The sequence below is a fragment of the Pinus tabuliformis genome, chromosome J, assembly GCF_031772625.1.
Source record: "Pinus tabuliformis cultivar Carrire ecotype Pingquan chromosome J, CPIR1, whole genome shotgun sequence".
Taxonomy (NCBI): Eukaryota; Viridiplantae; Streptophyta; class Pinopsida; order Pinales; family Pinaceae; genus Pinus; species Pinus tabuliformis.
In genome coordinates this window covers 1,407,631,197-1,407,652,295 of record NC_142295.1, presented here as the reverse complement: position 1 = coordinate 1,407,652,295, position 21,099 = coordinate 1,407,631,197, and the positions used below count along the sequence as shown (strand labels likewise).

The 21,099-nt window shown below is 38.2% G+C and overlaps 1 protein-coding gene and 2 long non-coding RNA genes across 11 annotated transcripts in view; 2 read left to right on the top strand and 1 right to left on the bottom strand.

Moving 5' to 3' along the window:
- LOC149232623 (uncharacterized) overlaps positions 1-818 on the top strand; it is a 59,715-nt gene extending 58,897 nt beyond the window's left edge. For 4 of the 8 annotated variants that reach the window (XR_016248181.1, XR_016248182.1, XR_016248180.1 and 1 more), the window contains one exon: positions 679-818. This is a non-coding gene — a long non-coding RNA (uncharacterized LOC149232623). The remainder of the gene's footprint in view (positions 1-678) is intronic. The other 4 variants (XR_016248177.1, XR_016248178.1, XR_016248175.1 and 1 more) reach the window with 1 other exon arrangement.
- The window catches only part of LOC149232621 (uncharacterized), a 74,060-nt gene that overhangs the window by 21,350 nt on the left and 31,611 nt on the right, over positions 1-21,099 (bottom strand). The gene's annotated exons all lie outside the window — the stretch shown is intronic.
- Positions 917-21,099, top strand: part of LOC149232622 (beta-amylase-like) — a 48,008-nt gene continuing 27,825 nt past the window's right edge. The window contains exons 1-2 of one of the 2 annotated variants that reach the window (XM_089379461.1): positions 917-1,160; positions 7,630-8,608. Coding sequence is in view for 1 of the 2 variants with exons in the window: in XM_089379460.1 (XP_089235586.1) it covers positions 951-1,160 (210 nt within the window). In the remaining variant the exon portion in view is untranslated. The remainder of the gene's footprint in view (positions 1,161-7,629; positions 8,609-21,099) is intronic. The other variant, XM_089379460.1, reaches the window with a different exon arrangement.

The following is a 21,099-nucleotide window of genomic DNA, read 5'->3' as shown; positions in this document are numbered from 1 at the left end:
GCTACTGTTGGCAAATTATTTTACTATTTATAAAGTGGAAATACTTACTCTCACATTTATTGGAAAAATGGTAAAAGTTTCCTTTTGCTGCTATCCATATTTGACTATCTATACAAATCCAATGTAACAATGGATTTCTTAACCCAAGGAAAACCTCGCAGGAAAACCTCCAGATTCTTCCCCACATTTTTCAGATGGTACCAAAAATGTAAATCTGTTTGTGCCAATTACAATCCCTAATCCAATAGGGATATCGAGTGAAGCATACAATAGAGGCAGCCAGCCCAAGAAATCGACCTTGAGACCTCCTATATAAAGCTCAATGCACTCGAGTACTCGAGCTAGTCCATCAGGCTATCTAGCAATGGATTTATGACCTCATACTTAACAGTATACTTCATATATTCCTGATGTGCTCTTCAAAAGTGTTGAATGACCCGTTCAACAAAGTGACTTCAATTTTTGTATTTTCTTGTATCTTTCATGTCATACCTATGGATGCTCTTCTCTTTATGTCCATGTATGAGTGTGTGTGTGTGAAAAATATAGGTAGAGACATGAGATGAAATAAAACTCTAGATCATCATTCATGAGGAAAACAAGTCAATATGTAGGTTATGTATGTGGAAAACATTTTTTGTTGTGTTCTAAAATAACTAGCATTAATCATGTTTGCAGGGCATTTTTATGGAATTAAATGCATCTAATGCCACCAGCAAATGATCCACAGTTTCATTTGAAGCCATTTCTTCATCTATCCAATATCATCGAAGTCCAAGAAGAATGGAGAATCACTGGAAGACACAATTCATTGTCACCATCTTATTCAGTTTTTGTTTTTTTGCAATGGACTAATTTTCTGTACTTGTAATACAAAGAAGCAAAACATTTCAATGGCATTTTCGTCACTTCAGAAGCAACCTCCACATACTGAGGGAATAGGACAATCCATGTCACTTAAAAGACTCTCCATCTCAGAATCTACATCTCAAATATGGAGAAGGAGACCTCAACCAGGTCAACATATTTTCAAGAGACCTCCCATATTAATGTGTTTGAGCGAGCAAGCTGGAGAATCTTCACTTGTTAGTGTCCAGCAAGCAGATAAAAAATCAAAAACTGAACTTACTCAGTTTCCAATTCTTCAACAACCTAAGCAGGTAAAATTACTAATCAATTACATATCTTAAGCTGCATTTCACACTTTCTGTGCCTCTTTAGACACTGTCTTTCTTGGTGTACTTTGAAGTCCACATACATATGTTTTAAGTCCACATTGTGACTATGTCAGTCACTCTTAGCATCATCCTAGCAGAATATAAGTGAGATTCAGTGTGCACATTTTACTTAGCTGAGCTGCCCAAGACTAGTTCCCATTATGATTTTGCACTTTAAGGGAAAGTTATATTAGGCTGTTACCTTGTTTGACCATCATAGGCTACCCAAGAGGTACTTTCAAGTACTTGTAAGAAACTACTGTAATTCAATTTGCTATTGCAGAGTAACCTTTGCTACATGAAATTTGTTGTCAAGCACATAGCTTATCAGAGAATTTATTTGATCATTTCAGCTTGTGTATCATATTCTGTCTATTGGTTCAAACATGTGACAGCTATCAAATCTGAAAAATCCTTGTAGTAGAACAGTGAACTGTCTAAAATTTAGTTGCTGACATCTTTGTCTTTATTTAAACAAAGTTATGGATCAATGCAGAACGTAGATCCATGTGCATGCAATAATTTGTGCTATCATGAAACAAATATGAAGACATGTGCTTGACCTCCAGAATTGTTCATTATACCTTGTAGCTTTTACATGGAAAATGAAATCAATATTCTCTATGTCAATACAAGATTTAGATACAAGATGTAGGAAGAACAAATCTTAATGAAGCTAGTAAACAAACCTTCTTATAGAATTATCTACAATAGGCATATTTCACATTCTGGATAATCCCTCAATGACTATTATCTTATATTCTCTTATAGCTAATTATAGACTAGTACAATGGCTTAACTTTTATGTATTCTAAGGTAGCCAGTGTTGCATGTTTATCAGAATTTGAATCATGGGATTCATCCTACAACTAAATTAACATAAATTTTATCCAAAATCGAAATCAAGAAAATGCTTTATAGAAGCAGTAGCTATATTGTAGCTGTATGTTACAACCCCAGCTAAGGTAAATAAAAGAAAATTAATTGTGGATGCATAAGTAGCTAATATGGTGTTTAAAATAATTAATGAAAGTTTTGATAATGGAAAAGAGACCATATTAGTCTTAGAAGGCACCCCACACAAGGATCATTGACCTCCAAGTCAGTCCAATGTGATTGAAGGTCGTTAGTATTATGACTCCACTTTGGCAAGCCCCCATGCCAAATACCAATATAACCAAACATATATACCCCTCACTCCATCATCTACTGCATTCACACTCACGCAAGGGAAATTAGTATGCAATGTGCATTGTGTGGTATTTGGGGCACCAACAAGGTCAACGAATCCTATACTGTTGTGCTACATATATGATTGGATTTTGGGCTATAACTGCACATTTATGGTATGTTTCTGATCACAGTAGTGTATCCAACCTTATTTTCATATAGAGTTGTAATTATTGTGCAGTTATGAGAATTTAAGAATCAGTGCTCTGAAACGATGGTGACCTTAATTTATTGCTTCACCATAGCAGCAATCACCTGCATTTATTGTGCAGTTCTACTAGTACACACTTCCATTCTTCATTTGTGAACCGTCTAGGATTCAATCTACGACCTCAGGATTAGGACTGCAACCTGTAGCGATTTAGATTATTGGGTTTCAACATGGAAAACTTGTTTAGGCACTATTGAGCTAGAGCCTGAGAAACTAGCTTATCGAAACATGTAGATGTGGCTATATCAGAGAAACTGCCCATAAATGAGGAGGTAGGTCAGAGATGGGTAAGTACAAGTAATCACAAGTAAAAGTAGTTAACAGCCTTAATACTAAGACTTAATTACTCTGTTTGACTTCAATCCTAAATTAGTTATTGGAGGCTTAAAAGAACTATAGTAAGAAAGGGGAAAATAGGAGCCGCTATTGGGGACCACAGTGTTCTTCTTTTGTGAAATGGGCTAGAGGAAAACTTATTGCAGTCAATGAGACCAGCTTCACATGCAAATAGAGATTCCGAAGTATCTTTTTTCAAGGGCTTACACCACAATTATATCATATAGGACCTTAGACTTCCTTGTTCCTAAGTTTTCTAAATATTCTAGACTAGATAATGCAACTCTTGTTCTAATTGTATATCCATATAATTAGGCATTGTTACCACAAAAACTAGCACCCTAGTGCTAAGCCACACTAGATCCCCTACTGAGGCTTTGGAGATGCTCAAACCAGTTCCCAAAGACATGCCACTTTGAATTTAATGATTTTCAAAAAGTACACAGCAATGGAAAATGGGGGACCATTGCCTTGGCTCATTACTGAATTTCTGGGCATATGGAATCAAACAAGGAGTGGGTCAATAGCTAAATATTTTGGATGGCATGGGAAGGAGTGAGGAATAACCTCTCAATCCAACCCTTGCGAATTTCCAAATTAGGAGACTTAAGGTCAAGGAATGCAATCTAACTTCCTTGATGGATATTTGATGACAAATTTGCATATGAAGAAAACAGACTTCATAAAAGATGTTGCAATTTTTAATATGGCACATGAGAAACCCTACTTCAACAAATGTAGCAAAATGGAAGATAATATAACAACAAAATACCACTATTCATCCAAGCATCACTTCATCAATACAAAGAAAGTTCCACCATTCAAAATGTATCTTCCCCAAGACAATTCACCTCACTTGAAATATCCAAAGCAAAAATTTACAAGAAAAATAACAAAAATTTCAGATTGCTGTGGGATTTCTCTCCCAAAACTCCATGAGAAAATGAGAGGAAGTGCACCTCTATTTATAGAGGTGCTCAACTTCTATCATAGCAAAATAATTTTCTAAGATAAAATTCCCTAATTTAGCCTCAAGTGGGGCAGAAGGCCTTCTCTACAAATCAATTAATCCAAAATATTACAAAATGGGACTTCTAAAGCCACAAGTACAAAATATATGGGAATAAGCCCTCAAAAGGTAGCCCTTTTCCACAAATGAAAGGCAAATAAGGGGTGCCGGTACCACGTCCAGTCTAGAAAGGCCCTTCAACCACAAGACTTGCTCCAAAAGTCTCTCAATCTGTGACCCAAAAGCCTCTAAATTTGGGCACACAGCCTCAAATGGTTTCCAATGCGGGTACAAGGGCTCCCCAACTTCCATAATCAGTCCCAAAATAATCCACCAAAATCAGCCAGATGTGCTCCCAAAGGGCCTTCCGTAGCAGTCACATGATCTGTAGATTCTGTACTAAAATCATCATGCAATCTACCTCTCCATCAAGCAATACTTCATGTCCTTTTCATGTGTAAGTCAGCCCCAAACTCCAGCGACAGCCCTCTGCCTTCTTCGTGGACTGTACATGTCATTATTTAAGTGTGCTCAAAGTAATCTCCCATGCAAACACCTCCTCCATACAAGCCACAACTTCATCAAAATCACTTGAGGCCAGCCCAGCAATTCCTTTGAATTACAAACCTTCCAAACTAAGGTCGACTCTAAGAGGTTCACCTTGAACATAGGTTGGCTCCAGTCACCTTCAAAACCAGCCCAGACCTATACATATACATGTCCACAATTATCATTTGAACAATTGATCCGCTGCCAATACAAAGGCATTTGTGGCCTCTGTGCAACCTATTAACAAGTCCAACACTCCTCCATTGATGCACTCTTTAGGCCACCCTGAAATTGTTACACGCTGGATGCACCCTACTACTGAACAGACCTGCGAATGCTGCCATAATATCCTGTGTCATGGAGATACGATCTTGCCAACCTGTAGTGTACTAGACCTTGTAATAGCACACCTCAGACAATTACAACACTCAGAATTCACTGGAGCAGCCTCCTTTCATTGATGATAGACTTGGAGTCTTGGACATCATACATAAACATTGATGCTCTAAATGGCCTTCTAAGTCCAAAAATCATCAAACTATATTATAGTTGACTCCCCTTTGAAGTCATCTCCAAGTCAGTTCCAAATCAACACCAAATAGTCTACAATAGCGAGCTACCTAGTAAAGTATTCTTTAGTTCTCAATAGTCTGAATGAGAAGTTGATTGAGGTAAGAAATATGAAGCGGTCTATTTATAAAGCAAAAAATTGGGTTTAGGTAGGCTAGGCTTCTATGTTTTTCTTTTCAAGCCTAAGTGTTAGCGGTAGACTGACACATCACGTAATGCAAACTTGAACAAGTTAAGCCTGACTTGACTAGGTCACAAGGTTCAGGTATAACTTATCCAAGTCAAACCAAGTCAGTAATTGACTCTAAGGAAGGCAAAGTCAAACCTAATTGACCGCTGGCTCCACCAAAGGCCAGTTCAACAACTAACTTGGACCGGTTTGCTCAAAACTAATCTCACTCTATCAAGTCGACTTGACTTGGCTAAGTCTAATAACCATGGTTTGAATTGACCTCTAGATAAACCTTATTACTGACCTTGAAGGATCAAGGGAGTTGTCCACTGTAGTCTCTATATGGATTAGCTCTTTCCTAACCCTACACTCTTTGCAATATTTGCGAAGATGGTTATATTGTCTTTGACATTTTATATATCTAAACCAATCATGCATGAGAGCAAACCCTGCCTCCGGCCTCTGCTCTCGAATAAGAGCAAGGCGAGAGTACGCCATGAGCACACTCCTAAAATTCTCACATTTGATGACGCACCCTGTTGTTTATAGGGAGCACCTCGAAGAGCACCCTCTCAAAATGCTCCCATGAGAACTCCCCGAATAGGGATCAGAAAAAGAAATTTTCTTTATTTATTTATTCATGTGGGGCCTATGGTAAGTCCTTGTAGGCCTCATGCCCTACGGAAGAGAGAGTGGGATTCTTAAAGCTTGGATCCCTCTTCTTTTCTCATCTCAGTGATATTTGGTTAGGATTTTAATAAGGCAAATTTTAAGTTTCTAAGGACAGCAGATTTGAGAGCTTGGAAGTGAGATTGAAGGCTACCATATGTGAAAATTTGCAAAGCAAATTAACTTAATGCAAAACAAAAATTTCATCTCTTTGACTAGAGGTTTTACAAGATCTTAACCATATGAATTTTTAGCCTTTTGGCTGTTATGAAATATAGAATAATATAGAATAAAACAATGGTTGAAAGAGAACAATATTTAAATCCTTCACAACCCAATCTTCTAAGCAATCTAGGGAGAAAATCTACCAAAGTGTTTTGACAAGTTTCAACCTTCTAGGGCAATCTTATCATGCATAAACCAGATCTGAAAACTCACTTTTACTGTAGTAAAACAGCCCTTAACTTCTTCAATTATGATATTAATAACATAGTTTCCCTTCACCCATACCGTGGGTTTAGCCTAAGTGGTTGAGAAAACAGTTTTTTATCCTCTCCACACAGTTTCAATTGCTGTAAAGGGACATGTTGGTCCATTGTGATAAGGCACGAAGAGTAGGCAAGCCCTGGCATAAAGTCCACTGTGGTGGAGTTGGCACATCTTGGCACTTGCTAAGTCACAAGTTATTGGTATATCTGGTGGGCTGTTGGATATACTCTTGGTGTTATAGAGGAAGCCAAAAGGTTAGATCCTGGGCCTTGTCCAAATTACTACATTGAGTTACTAATTCACCATGATTTACAAAAACACACAATTTCCTTTTACTTATGTCAAATCAGCAAGACATATACAGCTGTAAACTACAATTCATAACAAACATAGATGGCTGAAAATCAAATTTTCAATTGACACAAGTATTGGACAGCAGCACATACCATAGCTTTATCACAAGTCTAGCACAATCCACCAACTAACACTGTAGACATTCTACTATTGTTAAGAGGGTTGAAGAGAAATTTCATAAGCCTATGCTCTTTTGTTGTTTTTCTTCCTTTGTATTTTTTATTTGTTCTCTTTTCCTACTCTTTCTCATTCCTTTTCACAAACCAAAGTTAACCAGTTTTGAATTTTATGAAAAATCTATGGCTGCTTTGATTCAAAAAAAAATCTGTTCTGAGAAGTTGAAATTAGAAATAAAATTGTGGGTCCTTCTACTCAGATAGTAGCTTTAAATTTATTCTCTGAAGATAATCATAGAAAGTTTGCAGAATACTCAAAAACCCAAAAATATCGTTATGCTCATTTTAGAGTTATTAGAATTGGTCTTGCTCCGTTATTCTGTCATGGAATTAACTCTCCTTGTATAGTTGAGTTGTTTGACACATGTCATTTGACATATGACCATGCCAGAATCAGATTGATTACTGGTAATTTGCAGTCCAGAACCCAGTTTGGAACTATCTATCCAAATTATTCTGTGTCTTGCTGACAAGCACCTTTGTGATGCTTGGAAAAAGCTAGCAGGTGTCGAAGGTTTAAAGATGGTAGAAGACTCAGAGTTTCTCTGTTATTGTATGAACTTCATTTCAGCATAATAATACTATACATCCTAAACTGCATCAACCTGTCTTGATAGAATGTGTAACCACTGGTGTAACTAATGCAGATGTAAGTGGTGTATCTTATGAAGCTGTTAGTCTTTCCGATGACTGGTGTTTTCAATATAGGTCCATAGAGTCTGATAAAAAGGAAAAAGGCCAAAAAAGAATTGCTGCAGAAAATGGTGAAGCTAGGGTTATCGCTCCCAAAACTGAAAAGCCAATTCCATTTATTCCAAAACATCCTAAATTGGCATTTCCTAAATCTGTAAACTCTGTGACCCTGGAAAAGGCAGAAAGATCTAAATTTGCTAATGATCAAGTTTTTCCTCCAACTTCTGGAATTGTTGTCCCTGAAGAAAAGCCTTTCTTTGCAAAAGCTTTCAGCCATTTTAGAGCAGTCGGAGAAGTTGAAGAAGACTGGGCCTTCGATCATAAGAGATATCATCTTGGTGGCAGATGTGTTAAATGGAGTTAGAGGAGGAAGGGTTCAGCTAAATTTAGAGGTGCACTAAATTTGGCAGAGGGACCTACAAATGGGCCAAAGGCACATTTTTTCTTTCTCTCATTATTTTGACTTAGGAAAAAGAAACGATCTCAGTCATCCATTGAGATTTAATCTCAACCATTCGTGGAGATGGTGGGCCCAGGTTGACTTCAAAAGAGGGAAAAGGGCACAAACTCAGCTCATTATGCACTAGACAGCTTGCACGTTCAGCTCAACAGAGTTCAGCGCCTAGAGTTTTCAAATCAGCGCAGTAGGGAAGAAAGAGAGGCCGAACAGCCTCAGATTATTTTCCAGCCAGTGTACACTTCAGCCAGGGCCCCATTTAGCTGTGCAGAAGGACTGTACAGGCCTGTACGAGTTCGTACAATATGCACGAAGGGAGGCCTAGTAGGAGAGAAGTGCGCAGACCACTTGCACTGTGGGTTAGCAGAGTGAAGGGAAGTTTTCCCTCATATTTGTAATCAATTTCTGAAGATTTTACTGAGCATAATAAGAAGAACACACAAGTTTGCAGGTTTTCCCCAGTTGGGGTTTCCTAGGTAAAATTTCTGGTGTTAATTTTCTGAATGTGCTTGTGTCTTCAATTTTGTTTTTCCATTGCAAATAGTTCAGTTAGTAAACTCAGTATATTTGATGAATGTATGTTGAAAGTTCAGTTGCAGTTCTTTTCACTTCAGAAAATTCATTGAATTAGTTGTTGGGTTTTAAAAGTCTAACAAGATGGCCCCCAAAGACAAAATTTTGTACCACAATCTTTGTTGATCATAGAAGGTCTACCTTTAGAGAAGATTGTGCTCTAGTATTGGAACATGATTCTACTAATCCATATGGTATGAAACCTAAACATTAGATTGGCAATTATACCACCAACTGGTGTGGATATGTTCAAATAGCAACATGCGAGTTGGAATCTCAAGCTGATTTGGTATCAGTTAATCTGGAATTCATTTATAATGAGCAACAGGCTGAAAAATCTCTTATAGAGCAGCGCAGAAAAGAAAAAGAGGGAAAACAAAAACTTAAAGAAAAGGAAAAACATAGAAGATACACTAAAGCAATGGGAAAATATGTTAGGTCTTCCAGTGATGAACCTTATGAGTCACCTTTTGAGTATCTTGATCTTGCATCCCATTTTTGAGGATTGCATTTAGATAAACCTACTGCTTAACCTCCTAATAAATTGGATGTCTCACTTCAATTTTCTATTGGGAGGTGAGGGGGTTAGAAGAGGGGATAATTAAGTGAACATGAACAAGAAACTGTAGTAGAAGAAGAAATAGCTGAAATGTCTAAGAGCGAAAAAGGTTGTTGGTAATTGTAGCAGCATACAGGTACTTATGCATATTGTGGCAAGCATGCAGTAGTCCAAGACCTTCCTAGGAGCTTGCTCATGTTGAGTGAGTGTCCATTATAATATTTTTCCTGGGTCTAACTTAGGAAAAGCACATTGATTAATTTAATTGATTCATGCTGGCCATTTGGGCTAAGGAAAAGTGGATTATTCACTTTGGCGATCTACATCTAATCTCAATCGTTGATCTCAAGTGGGTTAGGATTTAATCTTGGCCATCTATCACTTTGGAGATTAGGGTTGAGATCTAGCTCAATGAAGAGTTATAAAGACAACCTAAGGGAAGAAGGAAGACACAACAAAATTGCAAGTGATTGAGAGAGATTTTTTCAAGTGAGGAAGGAGAGACTCAAGGTTAAAGAGAAGCAAAAGTTTGCAACTGAAAAATCCAAAGAAGGGAATTCAATGGAGGCCAAGGCCATACGAGTGACTAAACACCAAAATTTTGCAGAGGGTCCCATGTGTGAGTGAGATCATCTCCAAGGAAGTCACACAAGCCAAGGGGTGCGCAAGGAAGCACGCATGTGTGTCAGAAACAATGTTTACAGGCCACAAGTGTAAGGCGTTTAGCATACAAACCATGCGTGTGACAACTAAGGAAGGTTGAGGCTGCACATGTGAGTGGAGGTCAAGTTCTGGAGGGTAGCATGAGATCAAATTTTCAAGGAGCGAGGGTTATGCAAGTTCCATCTGCTGTAAATTTTTCTATAGTCCAATTTCCTTGCAAAGGAGCCCTTATTTATTCTGAGAAATAAAAGTGAAGGATAAATTGGAGAGTTCATATTTTCTACTATGTGAGATGAAAATAGTTTACTAGGTTAAAAAAATTTGGGTGATTAAAAAAACATTGCTTTGGATATAAATCAAAGTTGGTATTTGGGAAATTAACATGGCATCAAAGCATCAACTTTGAGAAGTGGGAGATCACAATTTTTTACACGGATTTACAATAGATCAATTTCCACCAATAAAGTTATCTTTGGCCAAGTGTTTGATTTGGAAGGATGGCCACAACTAGATTGAGATTTGAAGACTGGTTGGAGGGTGCATCAAACTATAGTCCCTACAAGGAGAGTATAGCATTGGTATTGATGGAGAACAACATCTGGGAGTTTGTAGAACAGAAACTCACACCTCATATCGATGTTACACAATTGGCCACCCATAACCAAAAGGACGTGAAATGAAGGATGATTATTTTGGATGTGGTGAAGGATCATGTGATCCCTCATTTATCCAAAAAGAAGACAGTCAAAATGCCCCTTATTTGATCTAAATTTATTCGCACTCCTTCCTTGGAAACTGCGCCCAACAATTTTCCTTTAAATACCCAAACACAGATTTTTTAGGGTTGAGCGATATGCCTAATGAGTGACACCTATCAAAAAATTTCCTCAAGTGAGTAACATGATCTACCTAATCTTTAAAAAAAACAATTATGTCGCCCTAATATACTACTATGTAATATCCCAAACATAATATTTGGCAAAATTTTCAACAAAATTCTTCATAAAAGAAATTGCATCCATTTAATAGAAAATTTCCAGTAAAATATGACAAATAAAACATGACATTTCACATAACACGATAAATGTAAACAAGCTCAGCTTTATTTTATTACTGGGCATAAGATTACATATACATAACCGAGATGGATAAATTGGCCTCCAAATAATTTGCTCCAATGCTAACCTGACCTCCAAATTGTAATTGAAAATATCACCCAAATTGGAGCTCTGTGTGATCCCCGCTCTAAAGCGCAAAACTGCTACTGCAGATCAGTTCTCCAAAACTTCACTAAGCACCGTGAGATTCTTTGGATTAAACCTCCTCGGAGAATGTTGGGTTTTTTTCCAGCATCAATAGTAAACCCAAGGGTTTCCATCCTAGGGCTTAGCTAAAGTTGGGAACTTCGTTCTCCAACTCTCACTACAACAATGATCAACCTAACAAAGATGTCCCCAAATGATCCCCTCCTCTTTTTATAGATCTGATGGACCCCTCTTGAAGCCTTTACTTTATTATTATTTTAGTCACTTGGCCTTTTTCTCCATTTAGCATTTTTCCCTCCTTTCATTTAATTAAACCACCTTTTTAATTTGGGAAAACGATAAATCAACTACCATCCCTCATCAGGTCACTGGAAGTCACTTCTCACAATCTCATCTTGTAGATCTTCTCATTTTGGTTCCAATGAGCTATTACACTAAGGTGTTCCGTCAAATATTCCCCTCAAAATGCCACCTTAAGCTTAGTTAATTAAGTTACACTCAATAACCCTGCTTTACGGGAATTATCAGAAAGCAATGGAACCAAAAACAAGTTGTGTGGAACTGCTCCTGATGATGAATATGCCAAGCGAATGTCATCGGATCTCATAAAAGTAACTCAAAGCTCCTCTAGGACCCCTTATGACATAATCCTGCTCCCGTGATTTGACCATCTCGTGCCCTGGAAATCCATCATGGCTGCAAAATAGAGGAAACTGAAAATGGGAATATTACAAGTCCTCCCACCCCAAGATTGCTTGCCCTCAAGCAATCCACACATGTCATCTGCAAGGACATTTGTACACTAATATCGGGATCCATATGAACCATTGTGCCACATACATCTACATCATCCAATCATGTGTGGACCCCTTAGTACCTGCATTCCAAACAAATTCCTAACTCATCTAGTTACACATAGATCCTCCTAGATCCCAATGCCACTGAGACCAATCATCACTGTCCATATCCCATGGCTCTAACCGTGCTTTGTCTCTGGCTATAGATGTCAGTCCATTAATAAAATACCAACTCATCATTTCTCTCCACTCTAACCCATGGCATAGACCAAGGTTAACCACACCAAACAGACGTTGGGCTAGTGCAATTGGAATGTTGATGTACTTCCAGCCTTCATCCCATTGCCAACTAGAGCACGTAGAATCTAAGGGCCTTTGTTGTACTAAGTCCCTGACTGCGAATATCACTCTATCGATAGGAGACCAAATGATGATGTCTTGCCAATCCATCCTACAGGAAGGAGCGAACGCATGATCACTAACACATGGTATATGTCTACTATGCCCAAGCTGCTTCATATCCAACTCATATTGGTCCGCCTAGTTGAACTAATCAACCCATAAGATTGATCTAGAGGATACTACACTCCTCTCTCCAATGCACATAGGTGACCTCAGTGTGTTGCAAGCCCTATCCATATACTCCCGAAGTGGGCTGCTCTACATCATCAAAATATCCTCCCTTGTTTGACTGGAAACTCCACGCTCCTCCAATCCACCAACCTCCTACAAAACTGTCCCGTTAGGATTCAACTCCGCACGACTGTTATCATCTGAAAGTTTTGTGGCTTGGCTGGATTCCTCCGCGTCTACTTGTTCCACATCAACGTTGGCCCCTCGTCGATGGCTCTGACTTGAGCCTGCAACTGGCTCTCCCAAGATGATTCATCCTGCACTCTATGTATGTCATCCATCTATGTATGTCATCCATTGGATGCCCTTGTACTCATTAGGTGCTCTTTATGTTGGACCAACTTTAGTGGTCGATCCCTCAAGTCCCTCTGAATTTCTTCAATCTGTTGCTCCATACATGCCCCCTCATGTTGATATGGGTGAATAGACAAAGTGTTGTCCAATTCTTCACATGCCTACTTGTCAAGAGAAATATTAATGTCACCGGCACGTTGGAATGTTTCCCCAGGATTTATTAGACCAAATGGAATGTTTCTATAAGAAAATGTACCTCAAGTAGTGGTAAAGGCAGTCTTATACCTATCCTCTTTAGTAACCAATACCTTACCGTAACCTTAAAAACCATCTAACATGGACATCATACTTGCACCCCTAACAAGTTGGAGAACATGCTCCATGTTGGGTAAAGCATATTATCTCTAATAGAAGCAATGTTCCATTACAAAGATCAATGCATATGTGAAACTCACTGTTCGTTTTCCTTACCAAAACTATCTTCCCCACCCAACTGAAATACCAAACAAGAATGATAATTTGTGCCTCCACAAACTTCTGTATTTCTCTTTGAATAAAAGGAGCAACCTTCGTGTTCATGTATCTTTGTCTCTATTGGAAAGGTTTAGAATCCCCTATCAAAGGGATTTTGTGCTTTATAATTTTCAGGTCATATGTGATTAGTTCATCATAGGAACAAGTAAAAACGTCCTTGTACTCATGCACCAATGTTTCCAACTTTCATTTTTTGTGTGATGTACACTCTTGGTTAAGTTTAATCATGTCTGGAAATTCATTAGAGCCAATATTGACTTCTACCACTTTCTCTTTTGCACAAGGTTTATTAGTTCTCTTATAGGTATCAAATCTATCAAACACTTTTCCTAGGGGAACCAATCCCTTAGGAATCCTATTAACTCTTAATTGAATGCTACATACTTGTTCATTTTCATTTTCTTGTACATAATCTATTACATGACAAGCAAATTCATCAAAACAACTTAAAAAATTGAAAATATGAAGTTTGTCCACAAAAACTTGCCATGATCCAATATTATTTGGAATTTCAAGTTGAAGAATTACCTCTACTACATATCTAGTGTGTGGTATTGGTATGTATGGACTGAAAGCTAAACTAGAAGAAGCCATATAATCTACCATTGCATTCAATCTCCTTTGTATAGCAAAACTGTTAAATGCGTCAAAACATTCAATTTCATCCCACACTGAATTCCTATAGTGCTTAAATCTTGGATTCTTAGCATCATATTAATCTCTTACCTAGTTGACTATTAACTCATAATCCCCAAAAGCCTTCAAACATCTAATTCCCTTTTTCTTTGTTTCTTCCAATCTAAGTATCAGATCCTCAAATTCTTCAACGTTATTTATGCAATTAAATTCAAGACAAAATGGAATATGAGATTAAATACCTGAAGGGGAGACAAAATATAACCTTACTCCAACATCTGCACTTGCTCAAGCTCCATTAAAATACATGGTCCACAAACCTTTTATAAGCTTTGCATCTAGTGAGATGTGTTGAAATTCTATGCCAAGTGCAATAGAATATAATTTTGTGCCCGATAATTACTTCCTAATGATTTTCAAACATTATTTTATGCCATTGCTATCATTGAACTCAGAATATCTCAATGGTAAATGCAACGAAAACAATAAAAATCATAGAAAGACATCCATGCACAATAGACACAAAATTTTCACCTAGGAAACCCAACCTTGGGAGAAAACCCAACAATTTTTTCTAGGAGAAATTTGTCTTTTTCAACAAAGTTACAAATCATAAATTTGTCTAGAAATCTGTGCCAATATACTAGTCAAAATATCAATCAAACCTAGTCAAACAACTATGGGTCAATGTTGGTCAAACTAGTCAAAATAATCAGAAGTCAACACTCGTCAAACCACTGCCTATGGTCAACCCGCACATGCGGCCCTATGGATAGTCAAATTGAGGTCAAATCCACACGTGTAGACTGCGGTCAAAGCTGCAATCAAACCCTCGATCAACGTTGTACAAACTACGGTCAAATTTAAGGTCAAACAACTCGTTCAACATAACTCAAAGTTCGGTACAATAGTCAACTTCTCTCACACATGCAGCTAGTCAAGCTACTGGTCAAACTCAACCTGTTCTTCTCACACATGCATTAGTCCAATCCAAGAGAGATAAAATGACGATGAAGAGATGAAAGATGATCCTCCAAAATGTCAAATTTTTAGATTGTTCTATGTTGTATCAATTATTTTAGCCCAATTCAATACTTCAATTAGCAATCATTCCAATAACAATTAGTCATTCCAATCATCAACAGTAATTGAAGATAGAACAATAAATGCAATGACAAAGGAGGCAATCAAGATATCAACAAGAGACACCAGATTTGGTCAAAGACCAGGGGAAAACCCCACTAAGAGGAAAACCCTTTGAAATTCTTCTTCTATTAGATTGTCATAAAATGTTTAGTAGAGAGTACAATGAACCCAATATAATATCATCCAGCAAAATAACCCAATAATATTCAGAAATGTCAGGCCAGGGTAACTCCAGACTTGGCAGAAAAAACTGATTGATGTATTTCATTAGGTAACTATTGTTTATATACATGAATGTGACTGATCAGTTCATCTTCTTGATGACTGTTCACATTCCGGGTACACCCAACCGCTGAGGATTAGGTGTCAACAATTCCCCCCCTTAATCTGAAGGGATGTTGGTGAGTCCAAGCATCGTTCTGAATCTTTCAAGCTTTTCTCTTCCAAGAGCTTTGGTGAAGATGTCTGCAATTTGCTCATTTGTGGAACAATGACGGAGATGGATTGTTTTGGCCTCAACATGATGTCGGATCAGATGATATTTAGTATTGATGTGCTTAGTACGATCATGGAACTTTGGGTTCTTGGCCAACTTTATTGCAGAGGTGTTATCAATCATGAGTGGAGTTGATTGTACTTGTTTTACCTGCAAATCTTCAAGAATTTTCCTGAGCCACACAATTTCTTTCGTTGCTTCAGCTGCTGCCACGTATTCTGCTTCTGTTGTGGAATCTGCTGGAACTGATTGTTTGCGTGATCTCCAGGAGACAGCTCCTGATCCAAGACTCATAGCATATCCTGAAGTAGATACCCCAGTTTCTTTGTCTCCATCGAAGTCTGAATCAGAGTATCCAATCAAGCTGAAGTCGTCCACTTGTGTATACTTGATTCCAAGGTCTTGAGTTCCCTTCAAGTACCTTAGAACTCTTTTTGCAGCAGACCAATGTCCCTCACAAGGCTTTTGCATAAACCTGGAGAGGATTCCAACAACAAATGAAATGTCTGGTCTGGTAGTAGTGAGGTAGATGAGACTTCCTACAAGCTGTCTATACTTTGTTGCATCCTCAAATTCCTTTCCTTCAATAGATGTGAGCTTTAAGTTTTGTTCCATTAGAGTAGAAAGAGGATTGCACTCTGTCATGCCAAATCTGTTTAACAAATCTCCAATGTATTTCTTTTGAGAAAGAAATATGGATTTTGGATGTTGGGTTACTTCAATGCCAAGATAATAATGAACATAGCCCAAATCAGTCATTTCAAAACTTTTTCCTAATTCTTTCTTTATGGATGCAATATAGCTTTCATTGTTCCCTGTCATTAAAAGATCATCTACATATACCACAAGATATACAACTGTTTTGCCAACTTTCTTGACAAATAAAGTTGCATCATCAAGATCAAAATGATTGAAGTTGAGTTTCAGAAGATGCTCTGTTAGTTTTTCATACCAGGCTCGTGGTGCTTGTTTGAGGCCATACAAGGACTTCACAAGTTTGCATACTTTATGTTCATGTCCTTTCACAGCAAATCCTTCAGGCTGGGACATAAAAACATTCTCTTTTAGATCTCCATTCAAGAATGCAGTTTTTACATCCATTTGATGGACTTTCCAACCGTTCTAAGCAGCTAGTGCAAAGAGTGTCCGGATGGTGGCCCATTTTGCTGTGGGGGCAAAAGTTTCCTCATAATCGACCCCTTCCTTCTGTGCAAAACCTTTTGCCACAAGCCTAGCTTTGTGCTTGTCAAGTGAGCCATCAGCTTTGTATTTGTTCTTGTAGACCCACTTGCAGCCAATTGGTTTGGTTACAAATGGAGGGTCAACCAGCTTCCAAGTGCCATTCTTTATGAGAGCATCATACTCCTTTTGCATCGCTTCTTTCCATTCATCATGAGAAGCAGCTTCTTTGAAGGAAGTTGGTTCAAAATCTGTAGACAAGTTCAATTCACAATCATAAGTAACATCCATATCAACAGGTGAATTAGAGTCATCTACATCACCTCCATTTTGTCGGTTTGAATTTCTGGTTCTTGTTTTTCCAATTTCATCAGGATGAACACTTTCAAGTGTCTTTGTCAGCCACCTTGGGGGATCTTTCTGAGATGGTCCAGGCTGCTCTGTTGATTGAGTTGGAATTGAATCAAGATTGAGTCTCCCAATTCTATCAATTACATCACTTAAAGCATCATCCGTTGTTGGAGTTTGCAGGGGAGATTGTGTTTCAGAAGAAGATTCCACATGTTGATCTAGTATAGGAATCCCCCCTTCAAGATGTGGAATCTGATTATCAAATTCTTGAAATGATTTCGTTTTTGCGAATCTATCCAAGCGATCAAGTTGCCGCTCAACAACATTGTCAGATTTGGATGATTCAAGAAAAATGACATCTCTAGATACAACAAACTTTTTATTTACTCCATCATAAAGGCGGTATGCTTTAGAGGTGTTTGAATACCCCAGGAAGATGCACTTACGACTTCTAGCACCAAGTTTGTTTCTATGTACCTTTGGTATCAAAGCATAACAGGTGGAACCAAAGATCCTGAGATGTTTTACCAAAGGAACATGTCCATACCACAATTCATAAGGAGTCTTGTTTCTTATAGCATTAGATGGACATCTATTCTTTATATATGCAGCACATAGAACAGCATCAGCCCAAAACATTATCTTTACATTTTTGAAGAAAAGCATGGATCGTACCATATTCAAGATTGTTTTGTTCATTCTTTCAGCTACACCATTCTGTTGGGGATTATAAGGCACAGTTGTTTGATGTTTGATCCCATGTTGGCGGAGATAGTTTTCAAATTCATTTGATGTATATTCTTTCCCATTATCAGTGCGAATAGACCCAATATGAGATTGTGCATCATTTTCAATCCATTTATGAAAATTCTTGAATGTTTGAAAAGCATCAGATTTGTTCTTCAATAAATAAACCCAACACATTCTGGTGTAATCATCAATAAATGTCATGATATATTTATTTCCATTTGCAGAAGGAACAGGCATTGGACCACATAAATCTGAATGAATGAGTTCAAGCTTCCTATGTGCTCTTGAATGTGAATCATGAAAAGACTGTTTGCTATGCTTTCCTAGAATGCAAGCATCACATTGCTTATGTTTTCTAGGAATTGTAGGCAAACCAGCAACACCATTTTTCTTCAATAAGCGGACACTGTCATAGTTTAAATGTCCAAATCTAGCATGCCATAATAAACTTGATGGAAGTGTACCTTCTTCATGATGAGAAATATATGAAAAATGTTGTGCATGAGCAGAGGTTCTTTGCAGTTTGAGAAGTCTTTCTTCTTCTATTCCCCTCATGACAAGTGAGTGGTCAGATGCTTTTTTTACCTCAAGCTTGCCATCAAACATATGAATGGAGTGACCTTGCTGATGGATGTGGACCAAGGACAGCAAGTTTCTCTTGAGCTGTGGGAGATATAGAACATGATCCAGAAGAAAGTCTGGAAGACCAGGCAGTTTAAGCCTGATTGTGCCAAGCCCTGATGGCTTGATTTTTGACTGATCTGCAAAGTATACTGCTCCATCAACATTGTCAGTGAAATCTTCAAAAAAATCTTTCCTATGAGTCATCTGACAGGTTGCTCCTGAATCAAGCAACCAATTATTTTTCGAAGAAGCAAGTGAAGCATTAAACAAATCTTCATTTACTCCAATGTTACATTGTGCCTCAATATAGTGAGCGGATTCAGGTGCTTTACCTTTGTCTGTATCATCAGTTTTACCTTTCTGCTGGTTTCTTTTCTGCTCAATTTTGTCCCATGGTAGCTTGCATGTAGAAGCATCATGTGATTCATTTCGTTTGCAGAGAATGCAATGCAGATCTGCTTTTTCTGCTTGAGAATGTCTGCCCCCCCTGCCTCTGAAGTATCTTCCTCTTCCTCTTCGTCCACCTCTTCCTCTTGTAGAATCTTGAGGAGGATGCTTTTCTTTATGAGCAAGGCAAACAGTCTCTTCAGAAGATTCAGGGACTGTCTTCTTTCCAAAGGCTTTCTCTCTTTCAGCAAACTTTTTCACAAAAGAGTCAAAGGTTATATCTTTAAGATTTCCATTTGCTTGTAAAGACTCAAGATAATTGGAGTAAGTAGGATAGAGTGCCTTGAGAAAAGCAATAAGAGGGATATCCAGCTCAACCTTAGTGGATTTGATATCATGCATTATGGATTTTACTTCAGATGCAAGAGCAAGAGGATCATTATTTTTCAGTTCAAGAGTGAAGAGTTTAATCATGAGCTGAACAACTTCAAGTGCAGAATGTGAGTCATAGAGTTCTTTCAGCTTTTGTAAAGCTTCAAAGGCAGTTGAATAAGATGAAATATGACGACTTACTTCTTCATTTACAGATGCTGCGATTAATGCATAGGCTTTGTTGTTCTTGTTTTCCCAAATGACAAGCTCTTTATCTGATGTAGGCTGCACAGGGTCTTTGTCTTCTTCTCCGACACATACTCCTTTCCACAACTCATTGTAGATGAGGGTGTGTTTTACCATCCGGGACCATTCAGGATAGTTCTCCTTGCCAGTGAGAACTATCCCTACCATAGAGATGATTGAATGCATTCTGTAAAAAATGCCTCTGCTGATAAAAAAACTTCTGTTGATAAAAAAAACTTCTGCTGATATACAGTGAAGTAGTATTCAAAAAGGCAACAGATTTCAAATACTTTTATGTACTGTTTCTTCAAATCCCTCCAAGTATCCTCATATAATATATCCACCACATTCCATATCTACAACTATTCAAACAGCGTCCAAAAAACCATTCAAAACTTATTTAAATAGCGTCCAAAACGCATTCAAAAATTATTTATTCAAACAAGATGGTCAATATATATATGCTGGTTAATCATCAGGCGTCCAAAACTCAAACGCTGGTCAATGTAACCACAGTGCACACATATATATACAGCGTTAGCGCACATATAAATCACTGCTTTAATATAGCCACAGCAACATGCATTAATTCAACACTCTATCTCAAATAAAAAAACACCGCACGATAGCCATGTTTCAACGCATCAGCAAAAACAGCGCATCAATCTTTTCACATTCCCACGCAGTGGAGTCCCAGCTTCGGTCATTCAAAGGTAAAAGAAGTTTTCAGGCTTCATTCGTGGGCCAGAAGTTTATGTACAATATTCAGTCCAAAATGGAGCATTTTATGCACAAGAGCTGCCATCTAAATGCCAGAAAAAAAAAGAAACGTTGGATAACATGCCTTCCTTTTTTTTTTTTGGCAAATCCGTCTCCGGAACGTCTGGTGTGATTTCGTTATTGGAAAAGCTACGGTCCAGGCACCTTAAGAACGCCCCAAATGTCGCAAAGCTGCCGTCCAAGGGAACCGCTAATTCTCAAAAGGAAACGAAGAGTCCCACTGTTTCTTCCTTTGCCGAGATGGAACTTGCACCGGAGATAATGAGCACAATTAAGGAACTGAACGTATCTGTTCCCACTGAGGTGCAGTGCCTCGGAATACCAGCTATACTCGGAGGACAGAGCATTGGCTATACTCGGTGGAAAATGCAAGCAATTTCATGCTTACGGAATGGCTCGCAAGCTTCAGGCCGAGTTCACGCCGCAGAAATGCATGAAACAGACCTTCCTCTCGCGTAGTCTTTTCGATAGGATTACGTTACAGGCACCAACGCATACCATGTCTGCCATGGACTGAGGCAGAGCAGCGATATGTCTGGTGAGGCAATGGACCATGTCAGGCCAGAACGCGCCTGGACCAACAATATTCACCCAACAGAACGGTTTTGGAGTCGGCTTCAGGCAGCTGACACCATCAGCAGCGCAGCTTATTATATGGAAAATTGAGCAGCGTATTATATGG